The sequence below is a fragment of the Amborella trichopoda genome, chromosome 5 (assembly GCF_054954075.1).
Source record: "Amborella trichopoda isolate Santa Cruz 75 chromosome 5, AtrichopodaSantaCruz75HAP2 v2.0, whole genome shotgun sequence".
In the NCBI taxonomy this organism is placed as follows: Eukaryota; Viridiplantae; Streptophyta; class Magnoliopsida; order Amborellales; family Amborellaceae; genus Amborella; species Amborella trichopoda.
Genome location: NC_142340.1, coordinates 17,185,413 through 17,208,172, shown reverse-complemented (window position 1 = coordinate 17,208,172; position 22,760 = coordinate 17,185,413). Strand labels below are relative to the sequence as shown.

At 36.4% G+C, this 22,760-nt stretch overlaps 1 protein-coding gene and 1 long non-coding RNA gene across 13 annotated transcripts in view; one reads left to right on the top strand and one right to left on the bottom strand.

Moving 5' to 3' along the window:
• Nucleotides 1-995: 995 nt before the first annotated feature.
• LOC105421727 (uncharacterized) lies at nt 996-3,580 on the bottom strand. The gene is made up of 3 exons (XR_967116.3): nt 3,025-3,580; nt 1,569-1,665; nt 996-1,444 (listed from the first exon to the last, which is right to left on the bottom strand). It is a non-coding gene; the product is annotated as an uncharacterized LOC105421727 (long non-coding RNA).
• A 13,757-nt stretch (nt 3,581-17,337) lies between these two features.
• LOC18448176 (Protein kinase superfamily protein) overlaps nt 17,338-22,760 on the top strand; it is a 67,031-nt gene continuing 61,608 nt past the window's right edge. For all 12 annotated transcript variants that reach the window (XR_016055202.1, XR_016055199.1, XR_016055201.1 and 9 more), the window contains exon 1: nt 17,338-17,766. Coding sequence is in view for 6 of the 12 variants with exons in the window: in XM_088866226.1 (XP_088722352.1) it covers nt 17,386-17,766 (381 nt within the window). In the remaining 6 variants the exon portion in view is untranslated. The remainder of the gene's footprint in view (nt 17,767-22,760) is intronic.

Genomic DNA, 22,760 nt, shown 5'->3' with positions numbered 1-22,760 from the left:
TGTTAATTATAGAGGGAATTTGCTTATCTGTTTAGTGAATGTGAACTGTTTCGTAAAAAGTAGTAATCTGCACTTATAGTTCTTTTACAATGGGTATAGTTTATTTTTTCAATATAGAAAAGAAATGAATACTACGCCCCTTAACAACAGCCGCCACAATTGGGACACTGGTAGTGCATTATTCCAGGGTTAGATAGGGAGCTTGATGTACTTAAATTGCATTGTAAGTTGCACCGTGGACATGTTCGCCATGGATACCCCCCAGCATTTGTGGAAACTGATGACATGCTATCTAGTTCAAAGGTCTAGACCTACCTCTCAATTTCATAAAAAGGAAACAAAGGAAATGAATATCTCTTGAAAATTTCTTTTTCTTAGTAAGGTTTTATATTCTCATACTCTAAATGCCACCCTCTTCAACCGGGCATCTGGTATCTTGCTCTCTCTCTCTCTCTCTCCTTGGAATTTATTTTTTAGATTTGGTAATTACTGATGGAGAGCAAGAAAGAAAAAAGAAATTCATTCAATGAGGCACTCACATCCATTTGCACTTCAATAATTTCTAATTATTACAAAGTAGAAGAAACAAGTCATATATTGTTCAGTGTGAACAGGGAGAGGGGAGGAGTGCAGTTCGACTTAATATTCGACAGCATCTTGCAACAAGTTGCAAGATTATATCACTGTGTAATGAGACTTTCAAAGTAGGGAAATAACCATTGTAAAATGAAAGTCCAAATAACTTAGGTGCATATGAAAGAAAAGAGCAGAGCAAGTAAACAACACCCATCGTTGAACATCTTCTCAATAAAGGATGACAGCTAACAGAAGTTCTCTTTTCCAAATTTTTTTTCTTAAATAAAAAATAAAAGGTTACTAAGAACAAAAACAAAAAAATTGTAGAAATGAATAGAGAACTTTTGAAAAACAATAAAAGAGTGATTGGCTATGGCGAGGTCCTCCAACAAAATCACAACGGAAGCAAACAAGATATATTGTACATGACAATTGGCCAGACTCGTAATATTTCTTCAACGATTTCAACAAGTTCAATACAACTGTTTGAATCTTAAAGTTTGATCACTGTGACTGAAGCTCCCTTTACAACACAAGTATTTGTATACAAATTCCATTACAAAAAAGCATGCTTGCTTCCCATCCTAAATGTCACAAACTAGCAACTCAAATGCAGACCTATAAAAACATTTTCCAGACTGTTCCATAAAACAAAATACAGAGATAAGGTTCTGCCAATTACCGATGAGCATCCAATAAATAGAAAACAACACCTCATAAATGATATTAAAGAAAAAAAGAAATATTGTGTTTCTTGTGAGCATTTTTTACAGCAACAATATCATGAGGTTTGGGGCATTCCTTCATTAAATGACTGTAAGAACCATAGTTAAAGGATTGCGGAGCATCTACTGAGGTTTCGAGTCACCTACAAAAGAAGCAAAAGAATTCAACACCACATTAGCAGATATTTAACCATAGAAACCCACACGTGAAGTAATACAATGCCAGTAGATGAAATTAAGGAAGGACACAAAGAATAAGACATAAACCTTTCTATATCCGCCAAGTCATCTAGAGCAGCCAAACCCATATCATGATTAAATCCCTATTGCATGGCTGTGTTGGTTGGTTGTCCATCCAAAATGGCTTTGCATGTGAAGAAAGATTGAATTAGTCCAAAACTAGAGCATCATATCTTGTTAGAAAGATATGGATTTCATAGTGTCCCGCAGAACACAAAAGATATCCACATAAAAAAAGAAGCCGAAGTATTAGTGTCATTCAATCCTTTAATTGTGTAGAGAAAGAAGACAGAAGTAGCAGCAGCAGCAGCAGAGCTGAAATACAAGAACCCAATAACACCCAAAATGCAAAACTCATACATAGCATATATGCCACATTGTCTATGCAGCATAGGTAGTACCTCCTAGTAGACCAGATAGCCCATTTGTTAACTATTCAAATTTTATTGCTTCCATTATAGGATTAACCATATTCAAAGCAATTGTAGACAACAGGGGTGACACCCTTATTAATGTGAACTTAACTCTCAAAGTAATGTGTACAACATTTAACATATCAAAATGTGCTTACAATGGCACATGATTAATAAGGCCGCCGACAATTGACATATCAGAATTTTTTTGCATTAGCATGTGGATAATAAAGCATGCGAAGATGAAAATTAGAGGGCAAAAATACATTAGTAGAAGGATTCGACAAGGCAATGTTGATTCCATTTAAAATACCCAACTACCTAGAAAAGCATAAAATTCATTTTCAAATTTTAAAAGCCATTTAAAATACCCAAGTACCTGAATGGTGAACTGTTGTATAATTTGAATCAGCAAAACATAGCATATATGCCACCTTGTCTATGTAGCATAGGTAGTACCTCTATGTAATGCTTTCTCAATAACAAAAATGGCTTAAGAAAGTAAGTTCCAGACTACCAGATAAGAAACAGAGGCCATTGATAATTTTCCATAAGAACAATTAATAATTCCATGCATTGACATAAGTTTGACTCATTTCCATAAAAAATCCATCCAATTTGATCTACAAATTGCACTTGATTATATCTGATAGACACAATTTCATAATGCATTCACAACAAGTAAATAATTTCATAATACATTATATTGATGCTTATGCAATTAAAATCCAAAAGGATATAAAGGTATGCATTACTGTTTATACATAACCCATTATGTAAAGGAAGAAGATATCCACATAAAAGAAGAAACCCAAGTCCTAGTGCCATTCAATCTTTTAATTGTGTAGAGAGAGAAGACAGAAGCAGCAGCAGCAGAGCTGAAATACAAGAAGCCAATAACACCCATAATACAAAACTTATACGTAATCCTAATAAACACACTAATGAAATCGAAATCACAATAAAAACTTGAAAATTAGAAGAAAGCACAACAAATAGAACATCTGAATAAGAAACAAAATAAATAAATAACCCTAAAAAAAAAAAGGAAAAAATGGAGCTTCCCATACCTTTTTATGTGATTTTGGGTGTTTATACTGTGAGAGAGGGCTCTGCTGCTGCTGCTTCTTCTGCGATTTTGTGTGAGAAATGGCTGCCACAATTGGAGGGGTTGGGCTGCGAGGAGAGAGAGAGAGGGTTTCTCTATGAGAAACGGCTGCCACGAATAGAGGGATTGGGCTGTGAGGTCTGTGAGAATGGGTTTCGTACGCAGCTCGCGTAGGGATGCTCTGTGAGAAATGGCTGCCACGATTAGAGGGGTGTGCAAGGAGAGAGAGAGAGAGATGGGATGCTCTGTGAGAAATGGGTTTCGTAGGGTTGGGCTGTGAGGAGAGAGAGAGAGAGAGGGTTTCATAGAGAGATTGGATGCTCCCTGCTAATGGGTTTGCTACAAAAAGAGAGAGATGGGATGCTCCGTGAGAAATGGGTTTCGTAGGATTGGGCTGCGAGGAGAGAGCGAGGGGGTTTCGTAGAGAGAGAAATGCTTGTGTTTGAATTCCCACTACTCATTTGCTTTCCACCCATCTTAGCCGTTAGCGCTTGAGCTTCTCATGCGTGTGCTGCGTAGGGCATCCTTTCGCTATATATATATATATATAAAACATCAAATTCCCATACAAATGTAAAAATTATATTACTAATGAGTTACTTGAAAAATTTGAGAAAAGCATTTTAGTAAATTTACACTGAAAATTCAATTATCATTCATAAAAAAATTAAAAAAATATTTTTTAATTCAAAATTGAATTTTAAAAAGATTTTAAAACATTCAAAACAGCCTCTCTAAAATATATGAAATATTTATAGGCAAAAGTTATTTTCTACCGAGGGTATTTTATGATAAAAACTTCTGGACTACGCAATTTTAAATTTTACATTGTTAAAGCTTCATCTTGATAGGCCTTTTAAGTGGACCCCATTCTAGGGATTTCTTTCAAATCCAAAATGGTGGTATCTAAACATTGTTTAGACTCTAAACATTGTTCAAACACAATTTTAAATTTTACATGGTTTAGACTTCAATCTTTGTTTTTTTTTTTTTGGATGTTTGAGTCTGATGCTATTATATTTTCGAACTTATTTTTGTCTTTTTAGGGTATAGCTCGGTGTTAGACAAATCAGTCTCCACAAAAGGAGGATTTCAGCATTGAAGTTTGTCCTAAACAAACCAGACAAGCTATATTAACCTTTTTGTTTAGTGGCTTTTAGCTCCGTAGCAGATGCATGGGCCTAGTTCAAATAGGTAAAGAGAACAAAGGCTTGAAGTTTGTCCAAGAAAAATTAAATCAGCTAAGGGGTCATATAAAATGTTTTTTTTTTTTGTAAGATGGCACATTTTGGAATTTTTGGAATAAAGTATTTATTTTGGAAATTATTTTCCTTATTTCTAGCCTAAAATAAAGAAATCTATACCCTTGCTTTTACCCTCAAAATTTGATTTCCAAACAGATTTCCCCATTTCAAATACACTACCCCCACAAAATAGAGAGAGAAAGTATCTCAAATTGTAATTTTTCGATTGAGAAAGTATATTAAAATTTTAGAGAGAGAAATCATACTTATTTTTAGAGAGAGAAGCAATCTAGAAATTTTTAGAGCGAGAAATTATCTCAAAATTTTAAAAGAGATAAACTATATCAAAATTTAAGTTTTAGTGGGAGAAACTATTTTTAAATTTTAGAGAAAGAAACTATATAAAATGTTAGTGAGAGAAAGTGCCAAAATTTTTTTAGAGATAAACTATTTTAAAATTTTTAGAGAGAAAAATTATCTCAAATTTTAAGCTTAAAAAAGAGAAAGTACATGATTTTAGATAGAGAAATTATACCAAATTTTTTGGCATTGGTGAGCGAAACTATCTCAAAAGTTTTAAAGAGAGAAACTTCTTAAATTTCGAATTTTAGATAGAAAAAGTACTTTAAAATTTTAGAGAGAGAAACCATCTCAAAATTGTTAGATTGAAGATATCTTAAATTTTAAGTTCTAGAGAGAGAAACTATCTCAAAATATTTAGACAGAAACTATTTCAAATTTTAAGTCTTAGAGAGAGAAAGTACATGAAAAATTCTACAGAGAAACTATCTCAAATTTTTTTAAAAAGAAACTATCTCAAATTTTAAGTTTTAGATAGAGAAAATCCATAAAATTTAAAGATTGAAACTATCTAAAATATGAGATTTAAAGAGAAGAGAGAGAGAGAGAGAGAGAGAGAGAGAAAGAGTACTTGAAAATTTTTAGAGAAAAACTATCTCAAAATTTAAGTTTAGAGAGACCAAGTATCTTAAAATTTTAGATAGAAAAACTATATCATATTTTAGAGAGATAAACTATATCAAATTTTAAGTTTTAAACATAGAAAGTACCTGAAAATTTTTAGAGAGATACACTATCTCAAAAAAATTTAGAGAGAAACTATTTGAAAATCTAGCGAGAGAATCTATATCAAATTTTAAGTTTTAAAGAGAGAAATTATCTTAATTTTTTGAGAGAAACTATATCAAATTTTAGATAAAGAAATTACATGAAAATTTTTAGAAATAGAAACTATCTCATGTTTTAAGTTTTAGAGAGAACATATCTTAAAATTTTAAAGAAAAAGTGCACGTTAGAGAAAGAAACTATCTCATAATTTTTAAAGAAAAAGTATCTCAAATTTTGAGTTTTAGAGATAGAGTATTTTAAAATTTAAGATAGTGAAACTATATTAAATTCTAAAGAGAGAAACTATCTCAAATTTAATGAAAAAAATGTCATTATTTTAAAAGTAATGATCCTATGAAACCCTCTCACACCCATGTGTGTAGGACCTCAAAGGATCATTATTAAATTTGATACAGATCTCTAGAAAAGTTATTGCATGGGTATGGGGCTTGACTTTTCTAAAGATCTGTGCCAAATTTAATAGTGATCTTTTGAGATATTACAAATGGGTGTGGGACATAGTCATTTCTCTTATTTTAAATAACACAATTAAAAGCATTAAATAAAAAGTCAAAAAAAAAAAGCCTTGAAAATGTAATGCATCTATGTGTCATACCACCATCCAAACAACATAAATCTATTTTATAGAAAACTAATTATTTCAATAAATATATTTCAAAGAAATAAAGTGTGTTTTAGAAAATCCTTTTCCATGGATCCATGCCCCCTAAAGTCATATCTTTCTTCCTTCTTCCATTTGCCGCGAATGCCCTCCCTAATCTACCATTACCGGTTATAACCCTTAAAAGTAAATTTATACAGATATTTCCTTTTTCTCAAATGTTAGAGCTTCCTCCCTTTATTTAGTCTTCAATAATATAAGGGTGTGGTTTATAAATAGGACCGAGAATCTAAACAATCAAAGTACGGCACACCTTCAAATACGTTGAAAGAAGTTTGAAATCTTTGGGATAACTTAAAAATCTATTTTCATCTCTAATTATAAAATTTAAAGCTTTAAAAATAGTGTAGATCGAGCAGATCTATGAACACCTGAAAATATTGAAAATTGACTGTCCAAAAAATACATTACAATATGCACTAATTCTAAGACTTAAAATCTATTTTTTTTATGTTCATACATCTGGAAGTTATGATGCTCGATTTGAGAATTTATGGGCATCAAAACAACATCTTCTAGTGACTTTTTGATGTGCACCATAATTTAATTGCTTAGGGCATCGCCCTTATATAACTTTTCCTTAACCTTAATATAATATAAGTAAGATAGAGATTGGGTTTTAGGGAGGGAGAGGTTGGGTTTGATTGAGAGAAAGAGAGAGAGATTTTGGGTTTGAGAGAGAGAGAGAGAGAGGAGCTTGGGCAATTGGGCTGAATAAAAGAGGAGGTTTAAGGGTAGGAATTTGAAAGCCAAGCTCTCCACGGGCCTATCTGGACCAACCCGAATCAAAAAAAAAAAAGAATGGGTCTAAGCAGCCACCGGCGAAATAGCCCGAACTCCAACCGAACATGGCCCAAATCTGGATCTTTGGCAACCCAGTGAAATACATGTGATGGATTGTTTGCTGCTTGAGCATACACAATGATTGTTGATACAAAGGCCGTTGCAATGTGTCTAGACCATAGTTAGCAAGTCGCCGTTTAAAACGCGTTGTTTTAAAAAAATCATCATTTTTTAAAACGTTTTAATTTGGCCCTTTTTCAAAAGATCGTAAAAAAATTATGTTCTTTTCATAAAAAATTTTAAAACACGTTTTTTGAAGCTTTTTAAAATATCGGTTAAAAAAAATCCATTAATAAACTCTAAATTTTGATTGTTTGGAAAGTTCAATAACTTTTTATTGTTTTATGAAATTTCCATTTTTATACCTACTAGAAAGTAATATTTTTTTGGAAAAAAATATATTCCCCTATAAAAGAATTTCTATCCCTAAATACTGGGTTTATCACCAATTAGGGTTTATTATCTCGTTACAGTTTATCCCTAAGTTGCATATTAGAGGTACGGGCTTTTATTGTATTTTTACCTTAAAATGGAGCAGATTTTAGTGCTATTGTAGAAAATTACTGCATGAAGTTCAGATTTTGTAAGCTTTATTGTATTTCTGATTTAGATTGTGTTGAACTGTGGTTTATTTTTATTTTTTGAATTAAATTTTATTTTATTTGTGATTTATTTAGTAGTTATTATGAAAATCATTGTTTATAAATAAATATTATGCTCGATGGGTTTTTCTCTGTTTTTTTTTTTAGGAATGGTTAACTTAGGGTTTTTCTCTATTGAAAAAGAAATTCGGCAACAACATGACAAATTCAACTAATAATTATAATAAACATGCATAAAATCATTGAAAGCTAAACTTCTATCAAAATCCCCAAATTTAGCAACAACTCAAAGAACATTACATTAGGGAAAAATATACCAATTAAGGCTTTTCCCTAAACTTGATTTAACAATATATCAACTTCAAGAATCAGTATAGTAGCGATTCAATTTTGAAGGAGACAACCCATCTGATAGAGAGAGAGAACCCATCTTATTTTGAGGCGTCATAGTCCATTTGATTTTGAGGTAGAGAAACGCATCTAATAGAGAGAGAGATAGAGAAAGAACCCATCTAATTGTGAGGCGCCATAGATCTAACCAATCTAATTTTCAGACAGGCAGAGAAGCTCATCTGAGAGAGAGACTCAACTAGTATAGAGAAACCCAACTGATATAGAGGGAGAACCACGACCACTCTACTAGTATAGAGAAACCCAAAATCTGATTTTGAGGTGGTAGAGAAAACATTTGAGAGAAAGAGAGAACCCATCTATAGAGAGAGAAACTCCACTGTTAGTATTTTATATTTGAAAAATGTTGAAGTGTATTTCAAAACAACAACCAAAGTTTTATTGTTATTTCTTAAATTGTTTAGTAAAGAGAGAAAGATGTGGGTTTGAGTCCTATATTGAAGAGGAGAGAGTTTTTTGAGTTGTATTTAAGAGCATGCATTCTCATGCAATATACCCTTCATTCAAAGGAGAGAGAATGTGCATGTGGTAGCATGCGAAGCGTGTGATGCATACATATACATGCGTGTGCGAGGGCTGGGGCAGGGCACAAGGGTGTTTGATGACGCACTTTACACTTAGCTTAATGAAATGGAGGCAAACGAAGGCTGTAACAGCAGCCATCAAGTGAGTTAAGGGGCTGCATGTAACTTGTAGTTGTTGGTGGTGCATGTTACCACCGCTACAGTAAATGTGCAGCCACCTTGTGGCTCTATATTTAGGGGTCCTTTGCCATACTAGATACAACCTTTTACTACCTTTGCATCCCTCTCAATAGACCTTTTTTCTGCAATTCCAGCAAGCACAATAGTGGGCTAACTCTTTTTCTTTTTTTTGACAAGATCACAAATATTTTATTACTCAATCAACCCAACGATTACAATGAAAATATGATAAAAACAACAATTAAAAGGATAAGGAATTGAGCACCAAAGATGGGGCCAACACTCCATCCTTAGCAAGCGAGTCTTCCATCTCATTCGCTTCCCTAAAAACATGATTGAAAACCACAATCTTATTGCTACAAATATCCAAAGCTTCCACCCAACCTTCTTAAGCTCTAAGGTGGCTTACCAGACCTGAACATCCAATTGATAACATTAAGAGAATCCCCTTCCACCAACCATGCGGATTAATCACAACAATCCTTCAATAGCTTTAAACCTTAAAGCATAGCTAACTTTTTTGCTTGGTTTGTTGTAGTTATCTTGCATGGGCCACAAAAAGTGATTATCTCTGCACCCTGATAATCTCTAACCACACCACCAAAACCAGCACGTCTTGGGTTTCCCAAGGAACTATCATCAAAATTTAACTTAAAACATCTAGGATAGGGTGGGATCCAATGACATCAAATTAAGGGTCCAGAACTCCATTGATGTAACAAACTCCTCACATTCAGCCGAACATCAATAATTGAAACCCCAAAACCTTCTTTCATCGAAAAAAATCACAACCAAATATTTTGAAAAATATAATCTTTCACACGATCCAACTCTCAACAGAAGCCCTAAAAAATACGCCTATTTCTGTCCGACCAAACTTTCCAAAGGATTGAAGCCTTAAAAATCTGCCATAACATCACCTCTTTTTTATCAAAGAAGGAATCAAGAGTTGATCTATCAGATCATAATGATGTGCCGTTAAAGGCATTTGAAAACCCAGAACTTGAAAGGCCCAGATCCACAACGCAGAAGTAAACTGGCAATGAATTAACAATTGATCTCCATTCTCCTCATCAGTTTTACACGCAAGCAAATATTCATGATTATTTTCCCCCTCTTCCTTAATTTGTCAATTGTTAACACTTTATTTTGTGAGAGAGTTCATAAAAAGATTGGAATCCTATGTGGAATACATCATTCCCAAATGAATCTGAGCATTGGTTGTTCCCATCGTAATATATCATGAAATAATAATTGATACACAGACTCCACCGAGAACATACCATCTGTAGTTAACTTCCAAACTACCTCATCCTCATAATGCCAGGATATATAAATCGTATCAAGATCTAGCAACATATTACAAAACTGATTAAGAAAAACATCCAACACCGTATTCTAACTCAATCAAATATCCCAAAATAATCTATCTGTAGACCACCTTATAGCCTCCTCTACCTTTAAATGTTGATTTACGGTCCTCACAACAACGTAAGAACAAAAAAAATAGCTTGCACATGATCCACCTTTGCATCATAGAAGATGAGCGTGTCATCAGGATATTGGAGGTAAGAGATAATAGGGCCCCCGACAGCCACATTGAAGCCATAGAACCTACATCTCTGTTCAATTCTTTTAAGCATTAAACTAAAACCCTCCGCCACCAAAGTGAACAGAAATGGTGACAACATATCTCATTGCCTCAAACCTCTGAGAGCTTTGAAAAACCCCTTCGGGCTTCCATTCACCAGAACTGAAAAATGAGCCAATGATAAGCAACCTTTAATCCACCTTCTCCATCTGACCCCAAACTACATTCTTAGCATAATTTCATTTAAAACCTTCCACTCAACCCTATCATGTGCCTTCTCTAAATCTAATTTCATCACCACACGTGGTTTTACGTACAAAACTCTAGAATGAAGATATTCATGAGCAATTAAAACGCTATCCACTTCCTTTAATAAAAGCTGATTGGGGGCCCGAGACCACTAACGACAAAACCTTCTTCAATATGAGGGATAACAACTTTGCAATAATCTTATAGAGACTTGTTAGCAAACTAATAGATCTCAAATAAAAAATACTGGCAATCGCATCCTTTTTAGGAATTAGAGTAATAAACGTAGAGTCAATGCTCTTACTATAACACCATAATTGAAAAAATCAACCACATATAAAAGACCTCATCCCCTACCAAATCCCATAACTTATGGAAAAAAAGCAATGGTAAACCATTTGGTCCAAGTGACGTATCCCCATTAAGAGAGAAAACAACACCTTTTACTCCATCCTTAGTCACTTATTTCTAATTCCTGGGCCTTAAAATCAAATAAAGTTCGAAATTGCACCCCAGGAAAAGAAACACCTATAATGCATTCACTGGTAAAGGCCTCCTCAAAATGTCTAACAAACTTATTATCCCAAGCCTCACCATCCTTGTCCACTAAGTTACCAAAAGAGATTCCAGAGATGTCTTTAATGCACTTTCTAGAATTTACAATTGCATGAAAGAAAGCAATATTTAAGTCACATTCTTTCAACTATTTCACTCTAGATCTCTGTTTCCAATAAACTTCCTCAAGTCTTAACAAATCATGCAATTCACCTTCCAGCCGGTACTTAGTACCTGTAACTTCCATCAAAAGAACTCCCAACAACTGAGTATCCTCCTCTAATGACTGTAACTATGACATAACACTATCTGATTTTATTTTCAGATAGAACCTATTTGCTGCTTCCAGTCAATTAGATGGTGTTTAACTGTCAACAATTTTTTGTGCAATCTATAACCATGATGTCTTATCACAATCATATTTGACCATGTATGTTTTACCAAATAAACGACGTCTGATTCAAGCAGCCAATCAACATCTATACGAAAAGGTCTAGGCCCCAAAAAAAAATTGCTAGATTGTATGCTTAATGGTACATGGTATGAGGATGCCAAAGAAGAGATCGAAGCCAAGGGAAACTAGCTTTCCAAATCCATTGAAACTAAAAACCTGTCTAATTTGCTCATAACCAAAATAACCAGACTGATCATGTATACTGAACACCAGACACCGGGAACTCCATCAGCCCATTTGTCATGACAAGTTTCAATCCCCAAAATTCTCTAACAGTACTAATAGTAGGACTAGGCATTTAACTTTATTGTAACAAAATAATATCAGGCCTAAACTTAGTAACCAAAAGTTTTAATTCATGCTTACCTTTAGCACTACCAAGTCCCTTCACATTCCATAATTGAATTATCATGGAACAAAAGAAGAGCAACCCTCATTAGCTGCCAACAATGATCCACTAGTAAACGATTGGGTACTAGGCCTGAAAGATTACACACCTTACCTGTGAAGGACGTACAAGCAGTCTTGGGTACATAACGAGTTGCCACACGAGCCAACTAACGAACTGGCTTGGATGCTGGTTCCTTCCCCCTGCTTGTCACAGAAATACCAGCAACCCTTTTGTCTTTAACCTCCTCACGCCCATTAACAGAGACACCTGCTGCACTCTTCACCTTGGCCCCTGCTTTCTTCACATTATCTCTAATGGCATCAAACACCACTCTAACGGGGGTATCAAGATCAGCCCTCATATCGTCTAACATACAACAACTTGTTCCTTAGTGAAATTAACTTCACTTTCTTCTAGCCCAATCGGCTCCAAAGTGAGTTCAACTGAGTACGACTCAGGGACATCTTCTTCCACTACCTCAGGAGCTTGCACTAAAGCCACCATGTCATCCACTCCACTTAACAGATTATGAAGCTGGTGGTCATTCAAATCATCACCACCAATACCTTCAGCAGGCATAGTATTGAGAGGAGGGACAAAATCAACCTCCTCTTCTGGCCACCCATCAGCAAGATCCCCAAAAGACAACACCAAGGACTATAAAGGTGGGAAAATAACATGATTTTCCTCCTCTTCAACCACAACAATTGGGAGTCCCTGTTCCTCAAGAGGAATGCGAGGAGCCACTTCCCTAATCTTCTTATGAGCAGCTTTCTTGAATGGTAGGAACCTAGTAGCCATTGTTTTACAAGAAAGGACAACAAAACGCAAGAGTGCTTCCTGATCCCCCTTAAGCACTAGTCTGATGAGGTTTAACAGATCAGCATCCTTCAGCACCGAGCTGCAACTGTTGAGCTTCTGATCTTGTAAAACGTCGTCAACACCGGGAAGGACGAGACATCCAAATCAACCTTTCCTTGAGCAGCCTTCTTCGGCACTACCCCCTCACTATCCAACTTACCAATCTCGTCAACTGCGGGGATTCGGATTCTCCATAACCGTCACCCCCACATTAATCTTGGTTCCCTCCCCTACATTTTCTTGCATCATCCTCACAAGTAATAGACAATTGTTGCCTTTTCAAATCACCACTCCCTATAGACACAATCAACCGTCCCCCATTTGAAAAAGAAACTTTCCTCCCTTTTGGTATCCCTCCCCCTTTTGAATTTAAAACATTCTTTTTCTTTTCCACCCACACCTTATTATGTGTTTTAATAGTACCCGAAGAAACCCTCCATTTATTGTATGGATTCCACATGTTGCCACGTGTCCTCATCTCCCTTACCATCCCTGATTTTTGCCAATTCACCATTGGCATCTTTTTCAAAATTTCTCCATCTAGACCAAACTGAAAGTGGCCATACCTTTTTATCTTTATGAGAATGTACTCTAGTCCACTTATTCTTTGATACAATCTCCTCAGATTCTTCAACATTGGAGACTATGAAAAACTGGGGCTTTTAACCTCCTCAGTATGTACATCAAGTATAAAGTCTTCAAAGCCAACTGATAGCTTAACCTTATGAGGTTTTGGAGAGAGGACATTGCGATTCACTTGAACTCTAACAAACGACAAATCATCAGCTTGCAATGCTTCCTAATCAATCCCTAGGAAATCACCCCAAGCATTCCCTAATCGCTGAAAAACATTTAGGCTCCACAAATTAATCAGAACCCCCCAAACCTTGATGTAGAAAGCTTGCTTCTAAACTAGAGAAGAATGATCGGAGCTTTTTCAACTTGCAACGGACAAAGTTCTGCCGCAAACTCTTCTTACATGGGATAAAGTGGCATTCTGAACATCCTTACTAGATCGCAAACATAAGATATTGTTCCCTATCCATTTAATTTCTGGAGAGTAAGATAAACCCCAACCTCTATGAGCCCCATCTTCGAGACCAAAAAGGTCATGCAATGGAGCTGAGAAAGAACCAACCACAACCAAACCCACCCGCTTGATGGCCTCAGCCACTCCTCACGTCTGATACTCACTGAGGCTAGTTCAACACCTTCCTTATCCTCTTCCTCCAAGGATGTCTTTTCCTTAATAATACCTCAGACTTGGCCACCCATTGTCTCTACATACTCAACCCTCGCCTCTCTTTCTTTAATCCTCCAAAACCCCTTCAAGCTAATACTCTCTCTCTATGTCCTTGACCTCTCATCTCTCTCTAACCGTTCAGGCCCCAAACCCGTCATCTCATCTCTCTCTATATACTCAACCCCTTGCCTCTCTCTAATCCTCCAAACCCCAAACCCATCATCAGAGCAATAGAGAGAGAGGATGAAAGTACAACAAGAGAGAGAGAGAGAAAGAGATGACAATACAACACTAGATACAGAGAAAGAGAGGTGACAACACAACAATAAGCCCAAACACATCAAACACTCAAAAACCTAAATTGATTGGACCCTAATACTTGAAACTTTAAAAACCAACCATCCAACAAGCATCAACACTGAAGAACCATAAGAACTAGAGATTAAACACTCACCTAGTAATAGAAGGCCTAACACGTGATCTGGTAGAGGAGGGAAACACAGAGGAAGCCAAGTCACCTCCCACGCCACCCTTCATCAAACCCACCCTTATCAACTACAAATCCCAAAGATAGCTCATCTCAATCCCTATCCCACCGTAAGATCGTAGCCAAACTGCCCTTCAATTGCTGCTCTCTTGCATCAACTAAAACTTCTAAACCATAACGATCTTTAATCTTAGTCCTTATTTCAAATCACCATGAAACCTGAACCCTAGTTTTTACCCTCGAAACACCCCATCAATGCTGGTCCATCAAACTACAACAACTATCTACTTGATTAGAATCTACCCATGTGCCCTAGTTGAAGCCTCTTCAAACCTTTCTACTCCCATACGTAAACCTTCTCCATGATCTTTATATTATGAAAACCACTATGCCTCCATTGATGCTTCCACACCAAACCCTCCCATGAACTCTTATTTGACTTCAGTGGGCTAACTCTCTCTCTCTCTCTTAACTCATTTTTCACTCTTTCTCTATCTAATACATCAAAACTATGGTGTTCATTGTATGGGTTCCAAGCTTGGGTGCATAGAGCTTAGGAACATTGTAAAAAACCTCTATGTGTTCCTGTATCCTGATAATGAATTGCCCTTCTTATTATGCACATCAAATACTATGTTGAAACGGCAAATATTGTCTTGATATAACACTCCTGCGTGTCAGAAAACAATTCGAGTTCAATATCTAATTTTTTGAAATCGTATCATTTTCTTCTCCCATTTCACCCAACCAATCTCCAACAATTCAAGACGATATTTATGGGTAAAAAAAAAGAGTTTGCCATGATTTATTTGAAAGTCATGAATCATGATTTTACTCGACTCGAACACTTCAACGGGTTGAATTTCAAAAGATAGCAGCAAATTGTTCTCTTTTCTCTTACTACATAGCCACCGAGTCAATGCCTGCACTGTCGCCACCATCAGAGGACTCCACCGACGAGCAAATTCAATCATACAAGAGATGGATGGAGGATGACTATATATGCAAGGGTCATATCCTAAATGCCTTAGCGTACCCGATCTATGACATGTATGACTCCATTGGCACGGTAAGATAGTTATGGAAACTACTTGAAACCAAGTACCTCACGGAAGAGTCTGGTAACAAAAGATTTCTCATCTCTAACTTTTTAGATTTTAAATTCATTGAAAACAAGCATATTCTCTCTTAAGTATATGAGTTGTAGCTTGTAGCCTGTGAACTTAAAGATTGTGGTATTTTTTGGATGAATATTTCTTAGGAGGCTCTATAATTTATAAGTTACCCCCATCTTGGAAAGAATACCAAAAGAAGATGAAACAAAAGAAAGATGAAACAAAAGAAAGATGATCATGATTTGGTTCAACTTCAAATATCTATTCGAATTAAAGAAGAGAATAGACTTAGGGAAAAGAAAGATGAATAAATTAATTTTCACTCTAAAGCAAACATTGTTAAACAAAAATCAAGTACTCCATATAACAAGAAGTCGTTCTTTCCTAAGGTCCACAATGGAAATTAAAAGAACCTAAAGTATATTGCCAACAAAAAGAAAACCACTTGTTATGTATGTGGAAAATCGAGATACTATTCAAGAGAGTGCCAATACCGGAAATGGCTCAAAAGGCCTAGCGACCACTGGTATCTTGAATATGTGGCTAAATTTTTTCTCATTGTGTAGGAGTTAGGTGGGAAATATATGGATAAAGTATTCCATTGGTTCGAATGGTTGCTATTCGGATTCTAAGCCAACCATGTAGCACATCAGTATGCGAAAGAAATTAGAATGCTTTTGAGACGACACAAACTAAAAAGATGAATAAATTGACAGCAATTATTTTAAAACAATTTGGTTTACATAAGAGTGAACTCGAAAATGATGACTACATCTCGTAAAAATGAATTGTAATGCAATTAGCCTTGAACAACTTGGTTTATTGTGATTTTCAAAGAGACAAAAAATGATGACACCTCCACATATGATGATGTTCATGATAATGATGACGATATATTTGGGGCCTAAGCATTCCCAAACTCATAACTTTTTCATTAATCTTGATTTAATTCTGAATCATTTGAATTTTGTATTTGGTTTTGGATGACGAGATGAGAGTTATGAAAAATCTAAATTGATTGACTTAATTATATTAATTTATTCAAATTTTTATAGATGGATTATTTAAATTGATTGACTTAATTACATTAATTTATTCAAATTTTCATAGATGGATTATTTATTGATGACTTTGACATATTATTATTTTTCAGAGTTTTAAATATTTAAATTTATCAATTTCTTTCGCTTCGATTTTTTAGCCTAATCAGATATATTCACGATATTTCTATATAAAATATTTTTGCCGTAGCGAATTTTTGGTCGGATTCTTTCATCCAATTTTTTAAAATAAAATTGATTTATTTTTAAGTTATTGTGAGCGGATATATTGATATTCTCCGAGACGCCGACGACGGTATGGAGTGGACCGAAATGGAACAAGCGGATTTTTTCCATTTTTGACCGAAAAAGACGCGTAACTGGAGCAAAAGTTTTTTATCATGGATAAAACACTATACATGACAGGCCCTATACGTTTTTGTTTTATTAAAAAATTAAAAGAAAAGTGTGATGTGCTTGTTTTTGTTCTTTCCCACTACAAATCTTCCCTTCAACCAGAATCTCTCTCTCCTAAAGCCATGGATGGATCGACATCAGCCCGTTCTCTCCGACCTTGAGAGTGCACTCAGTGGAGGAATCAATCGAAAAGCGGTGGCTCTCTCTGCACGAGAGAGAGAGAGTATATTTATGCGCGGCTACTGCAAAATGAAAGTCAAAGGGGAAAGGGAAAAAGTGCCCTAACGAGGGAGGCGTTCCATTACCATGTCGAAGATGAAATATTTTCTCAGGAAATTGCGCATAGGAGGTAGTGGAGATGGGAGCGTTAATAATAACAGAGGAACCACCTCTTCTTCTTCTGCTGCTTCTTCTTCGTTAGAATTGAGATCTCAACCTGAGGCATCCATTTCTTCTTCTTCTCCGGCAACTTTGCACAGTGATAGAATATCGGAGGAAGCGGGTGTTGATTACAATTTGGTGGAGGAGGAGTATCAGGTTCAGCTTGCTCTAGCCATCAGCGCTTCTGACCCTGGTGCTGGTGATGATCCCGACTCATTGCAGATCAAGGCTGCTAAGAGAATTAGCATGGGGTTCTGCCCTTCTCCTGGCAATTCCTTTGCCGAGCTCCTATCCCATCGTTACTGGGTCAGTCCATTCTCTCTCTCTCTCACACACACAAACACACATGCACGCCCACATACACAGTCTCCCTATCTCTCTCTACGCACAAACAGTCTCCCCCTCTTGTCGATAAGACACTTGTTGAGCTCCTCTTCCAAGTTACTGGTTATGCCCAATCCTTTTCTTTTATCTGTTTTGCAAACTTACTTCTCGCTAAATGCACTATGTCTGGTTATGGCTTTTGATTCTGAATTGCATAAGATGTGTGGTATTCGATTGCACGAATCGGACCCAGAGACCGGCCAAGGGCTGGGTTCGAGTAACCAAAAAACCGGTTGGTTCCCCTGGCCTAACCGGGCAGGTCTGGCCAAACAATGTTAAAACAAATAAAAAAAAAAAAAAAAAAAAAATCCTAAAAAATATAAAAAGCATCTTTAAAGCATAATTAAATAAAATTCATCCTTGAAAAGGTGTGAAAAAATTGATTTCAAAAGGGCAAAATATCTAGATCATCAAATGGGAAAAATAGCTATTGAACCTATTATTTTATGTCTTTTATTTATTTCTTGAGTCATTTTATCCACTTTGGGGCATAAGTAGTAATTTTTAATATTTTATGTCTTTTTATTGACTTAAATATTTTATAATGAATGGGCATGATTCGATTAGATGGATTGTTAAATGGCCAAAATTAAGTCTTGTCTAGGGTTTCTTATATAAAAGATATACTCTAGCATAATGAAGCATCTTGTTATGGACTTGATTCAAAACCCTAGAGCTACTAGTGCTCCTCCTTTCATCTTTTTTAATTTCTCTCTAAACCCAAGCTCCAAGCTACTAGGCCTGTGGCAGGTTGGTATCAGAGCCCGACAACATGTATGGACGATACTATAGCAGTTTACAGACGATGTTGTAGTACTATACGGACGGTATTGTAGAATTGAGCGGATGGTTGTGTAGTGTCGATTTTGTGCCCAAGATAAAAAACCATGACTCCTCGTGGAGGAAGAGGAGGAAAAACGACAACCGTAGAAGCCTCTGATGCTATTTCGTGAGAAGAGATTGCAGTTTTGATGAGATTGGTTGAAACCCTAGCTTTCGGTTTGGCGTAGATGCAAGCCCCGTCTCAAGAGGATGAGATCGAGGCAAACGAGGAATTCATAATTCCCTTCATGATCAAGCTCCAAGGAGAGAGAGAGCTGATATTATGGATGGCGATAATAGGAAGTGGGAAATCGGTCTCAAGGTTGACACACTGGAGTTTTATGGAGATTGGCGCGAATTAGTTTGAGTCTAGGTGGGAATGAGTTGATGACATGTTAAGTTACGAAGATGGGTTTGATACGTGATGACATCGACGTGAGCAACAATTTGAAGGAGAACAATGAGGATCCAATCTTCAATTGGATTCAATATTCTAGGAATCAGTGGATGGTCCTAGTTTTAATTGTAATCCCATCTTTGATAAGGGTCCCATCGTTAATGATGATTGGATGGGTGATCCTCTCAATGGATAATCTCTATAGAGAACAACAAGATGAAGAAAAAAGGATCAAAGGGATGACATTGGTACTAAGGATGCTATTTTTCTTGTTGTCTTGACTATTCTATCTAATCACTATGTGCGAATTGAAGTAAATCATGAGGGTAATGCATCATTAATCTTGAGCCGCTTTAAAATTCATGGTAAAGTATTCTTCGATGTGCTAATGACCAAATATGTTGTGCTTATGTACTAAAAGTATGGCATTTTCAATGGGTCCAAAATGTGGTTAATCCAATGTCTTTGGGGAATGCAGTAAAATGGCAAGCCTTGATTTCAAGTCTAGTCAAGGTAGGACCGTTCAAAAATTTGATAAAGATCAATGATAATGGCTATTAGTTAAAGCCATTAAGTCATATTCCCACCTACGATGCTAATGTCAAGCATCTCATTCCATATGATGGTACGACGAGCCGCTGAATTCGAGGAAGGGGGGACTGATGCGACTCAGAATATTGCTCTCGCGTAGGAGAGACAAGCTTAAAGTTTACAAGCAGAAACATAGAAGGGCAAAATAATCATTGAATCTGTCCTTTTATGTTTATTATTTATTTCCCAAGTCATTTTAGTCACTTAGGGGCATAAGTAGTAATTTCTAGAGTATTTTATGTATTTTTATTGACTTAAAGTCTTTTGTAATGAATTGTCACGATTAGATAAGTTGGATGGCCAAGATCAACTCTCGTTTAGGGTTTTCTTATATAAGAGCTGTACTCAAGCATAATGAAGCACCTTATTATGGGTTTTATTCAAAACCCTAGAGTAGCTAGTGCTCCTTTTATCTTTGGTTTTTAAATCTTTCTCTAATCATGGATCTTCCCTAACTTCTTTGCTAAACCCTAGCTCCAAGCTATTAGGTCTACGCCATCTTATATGAAAAGATATACATTGGTGTTTGCATAAAAGGAAGATCAAAGGGGGAGGTGGAGGGCTTTAATTTCATTTATCTTGTAACCACTACTCCTTGGCCCTCTATAAAGGACTTTCAAAGTTGCTTATACTAACAAAGTTATGGCATGTGATGGAGGAGGTGGAAACTACCAAGCTGGCGTATGGTAGAGGCAGATGGAATTTCCGGTGGAGCGGTGAAATGCGTTTCCCATAAAATTTTGTAGAGACATAATTATTAGTTTGGAATCAAAGATAGTGGATCTTTTATATGCCTTAGAACAATAATGTGTTAGTACTGAGACAAACAGGGGGGGGGGGGAATCCAACTTCCAAGAAACAATGATTAGGAAATTTGGAGAGAGATGGGTCGTTAGTGTTCTATGGATTGTGGATGAAGGTGTACACATTAATATACATATTCTACCTTCTAAGCATTATTCAGAGTTTTTGTGTCAGATTTTCTTCTGGATTGAAATAAGCAAGACTAGCTCTTTTGATGTAAGATATGGTAAAGACCATGGTTACCGGAATCTCTCCACCGACCTTGTAATTCCGGTTCTGAATTGCGCATTTTAGTTAAGGAATCTCCACGGAAACCGTTTTTTGGAACTAAGGAAACTTGATTCCTTAATTTCGAAATATTGATTCAACACATCTTTAGAAACCACTTTTCGGAAACAAGGAAACTCAATTCTTTAATTTCGGAATTTCGAATCAACACATCTTTAGAAATCAATTTTCGGAACCAAGGAAACTCAATTCCTTAATTTCGGAATCTCAATTCAACACATCTTTAGAAACCATTTATTGGAACCAAGGAAACTCGATTCCTTAATTTCGGAATCTCGATCCAACACATCTTTAGAAACTTGAACCCATTAATTGTGGGTAGACGTTCCCAAATATATCGCATCTGGATTCCAGCGAGGATTAAATCTTGATTCAAAAATAAATAAATTCAAAGTACCAAAAATAAAAGAAAAAAACCAATTCAAAGTACATAATGTCCGATGTCTATGATGGTTGTGCACTTCTTAACGGAAATTTGAGTAGAAATATTCCTTCGAATGCTTCTACTGGTTGCAGGTTTTCATTATGTTACTTGTGCCACCCTAGATGGCTTTTACTTTAAATTTAAAATATAATTGGTAAATACAACACATACAATTAAACGTAAAACCATGGCATAGACATAATCCTATTTTGTCTTTACAATAATGAAGGCAAAATCACAATTTAGAAATACTTCTTTTGTATATAATGACTGTAAGTTCAATAGTCAACACAATTTGGGAAACCTTCTAATAAGAGACATTCAATATAGGTTCTAAAGTTGATAAGGCTCAAAATGTGCTTGGGGTTTCCTATTCCATAAAAATGAAATCTTGATTCCTAGTAGGGGTCATCAAACGCATTGCACAGTCCATATTATTGCAAATCTCGATCTAAAACTGGTATGGATCTTTGATCCATATACTTTAGAAACTTGATTCCAAATATGTTAGAATAACGATTTGACACAACAACATCTTTGTTTATGTTAACTTTATCTGAAAAAAATACATCTCTGTTCCACATATGTCAGAAACTCTATTCCATAGATATCAGAAACTCGATTCCGCATATTAATGAATCTTGATTTCTGGAGTGTCGATTCTAGGGGGATGGAAATCTCGATTCCAAAGACGGAATCTCGATTCCATATGTGGATGAAACTTAGATCTATTTCGATTGAAACACGATTCTCAAGAGCGAGGAAAAAAATAAATAGAGGATCACGCAAGGATGTAAGAATGGGTCTTCGTCATCTTCCCAAGCGTTTCCATCCCCCCTTTCGTCCTCCCCGTATCTTGTGCCTTTGCTTCTCTCTTCAGCCCTCTGATTGGAATAAGATTTACGCCCTTTATCCTTCTACGCACTTTGTGCTCTCACACAACCACCTCTCTCGTCCCACCGCCCATTCTTCTTCTTCTGGTTCTGCTGAATCTCATTCCTCCACGGCTGAGAAATCTCCTAAGCTTTCTTTTTCTCAGGTCGTCATTTCAAGTAATATGCAGCTTCCCCCCTCACATGCAAACGAATCTCAGGAGGAGATTACCTTTTCTCCTTCCCTTCCCCAGCCTTGGCTAAGCATGTTCTGGACACTTTCCAATCCTCGGTTTTCAAAGGTGCTTCATGCAACCTTAGACCGTGGTCTCCCTCAGAAGGGAAGCAGTGTATCTGGCTCACCATCCAACGCATCCCCCTCCACGCGTGGTCCCCCTCTACCCTTAGGAAAGTGGCGGAGGCATGTGGTGACCTCGTCTCGATTCATTGGAAATCTCTTGAGACCCTCCCGCTTGGCTCCATGTGTCTTCTCCTGGAGGTTTTTGACACCATCCTCATTCCTTCGAGTGTTTGGTTGGAAATTGAAAATAGCTTGTTCCAGGTCTCTCTCTCGTGGTCGGAAGCCTCACCCCCTTCCGCTTCTTTCTTCAATCAGGGTGCCTCTTCTCAGTCATTTGGTCCTTCCTCCACCTCTTGGATCACTGTTTCATGCAAGCACTGCCACCGGAGGAGCCGCCGTCCTCAGAAGCCTGCGTCC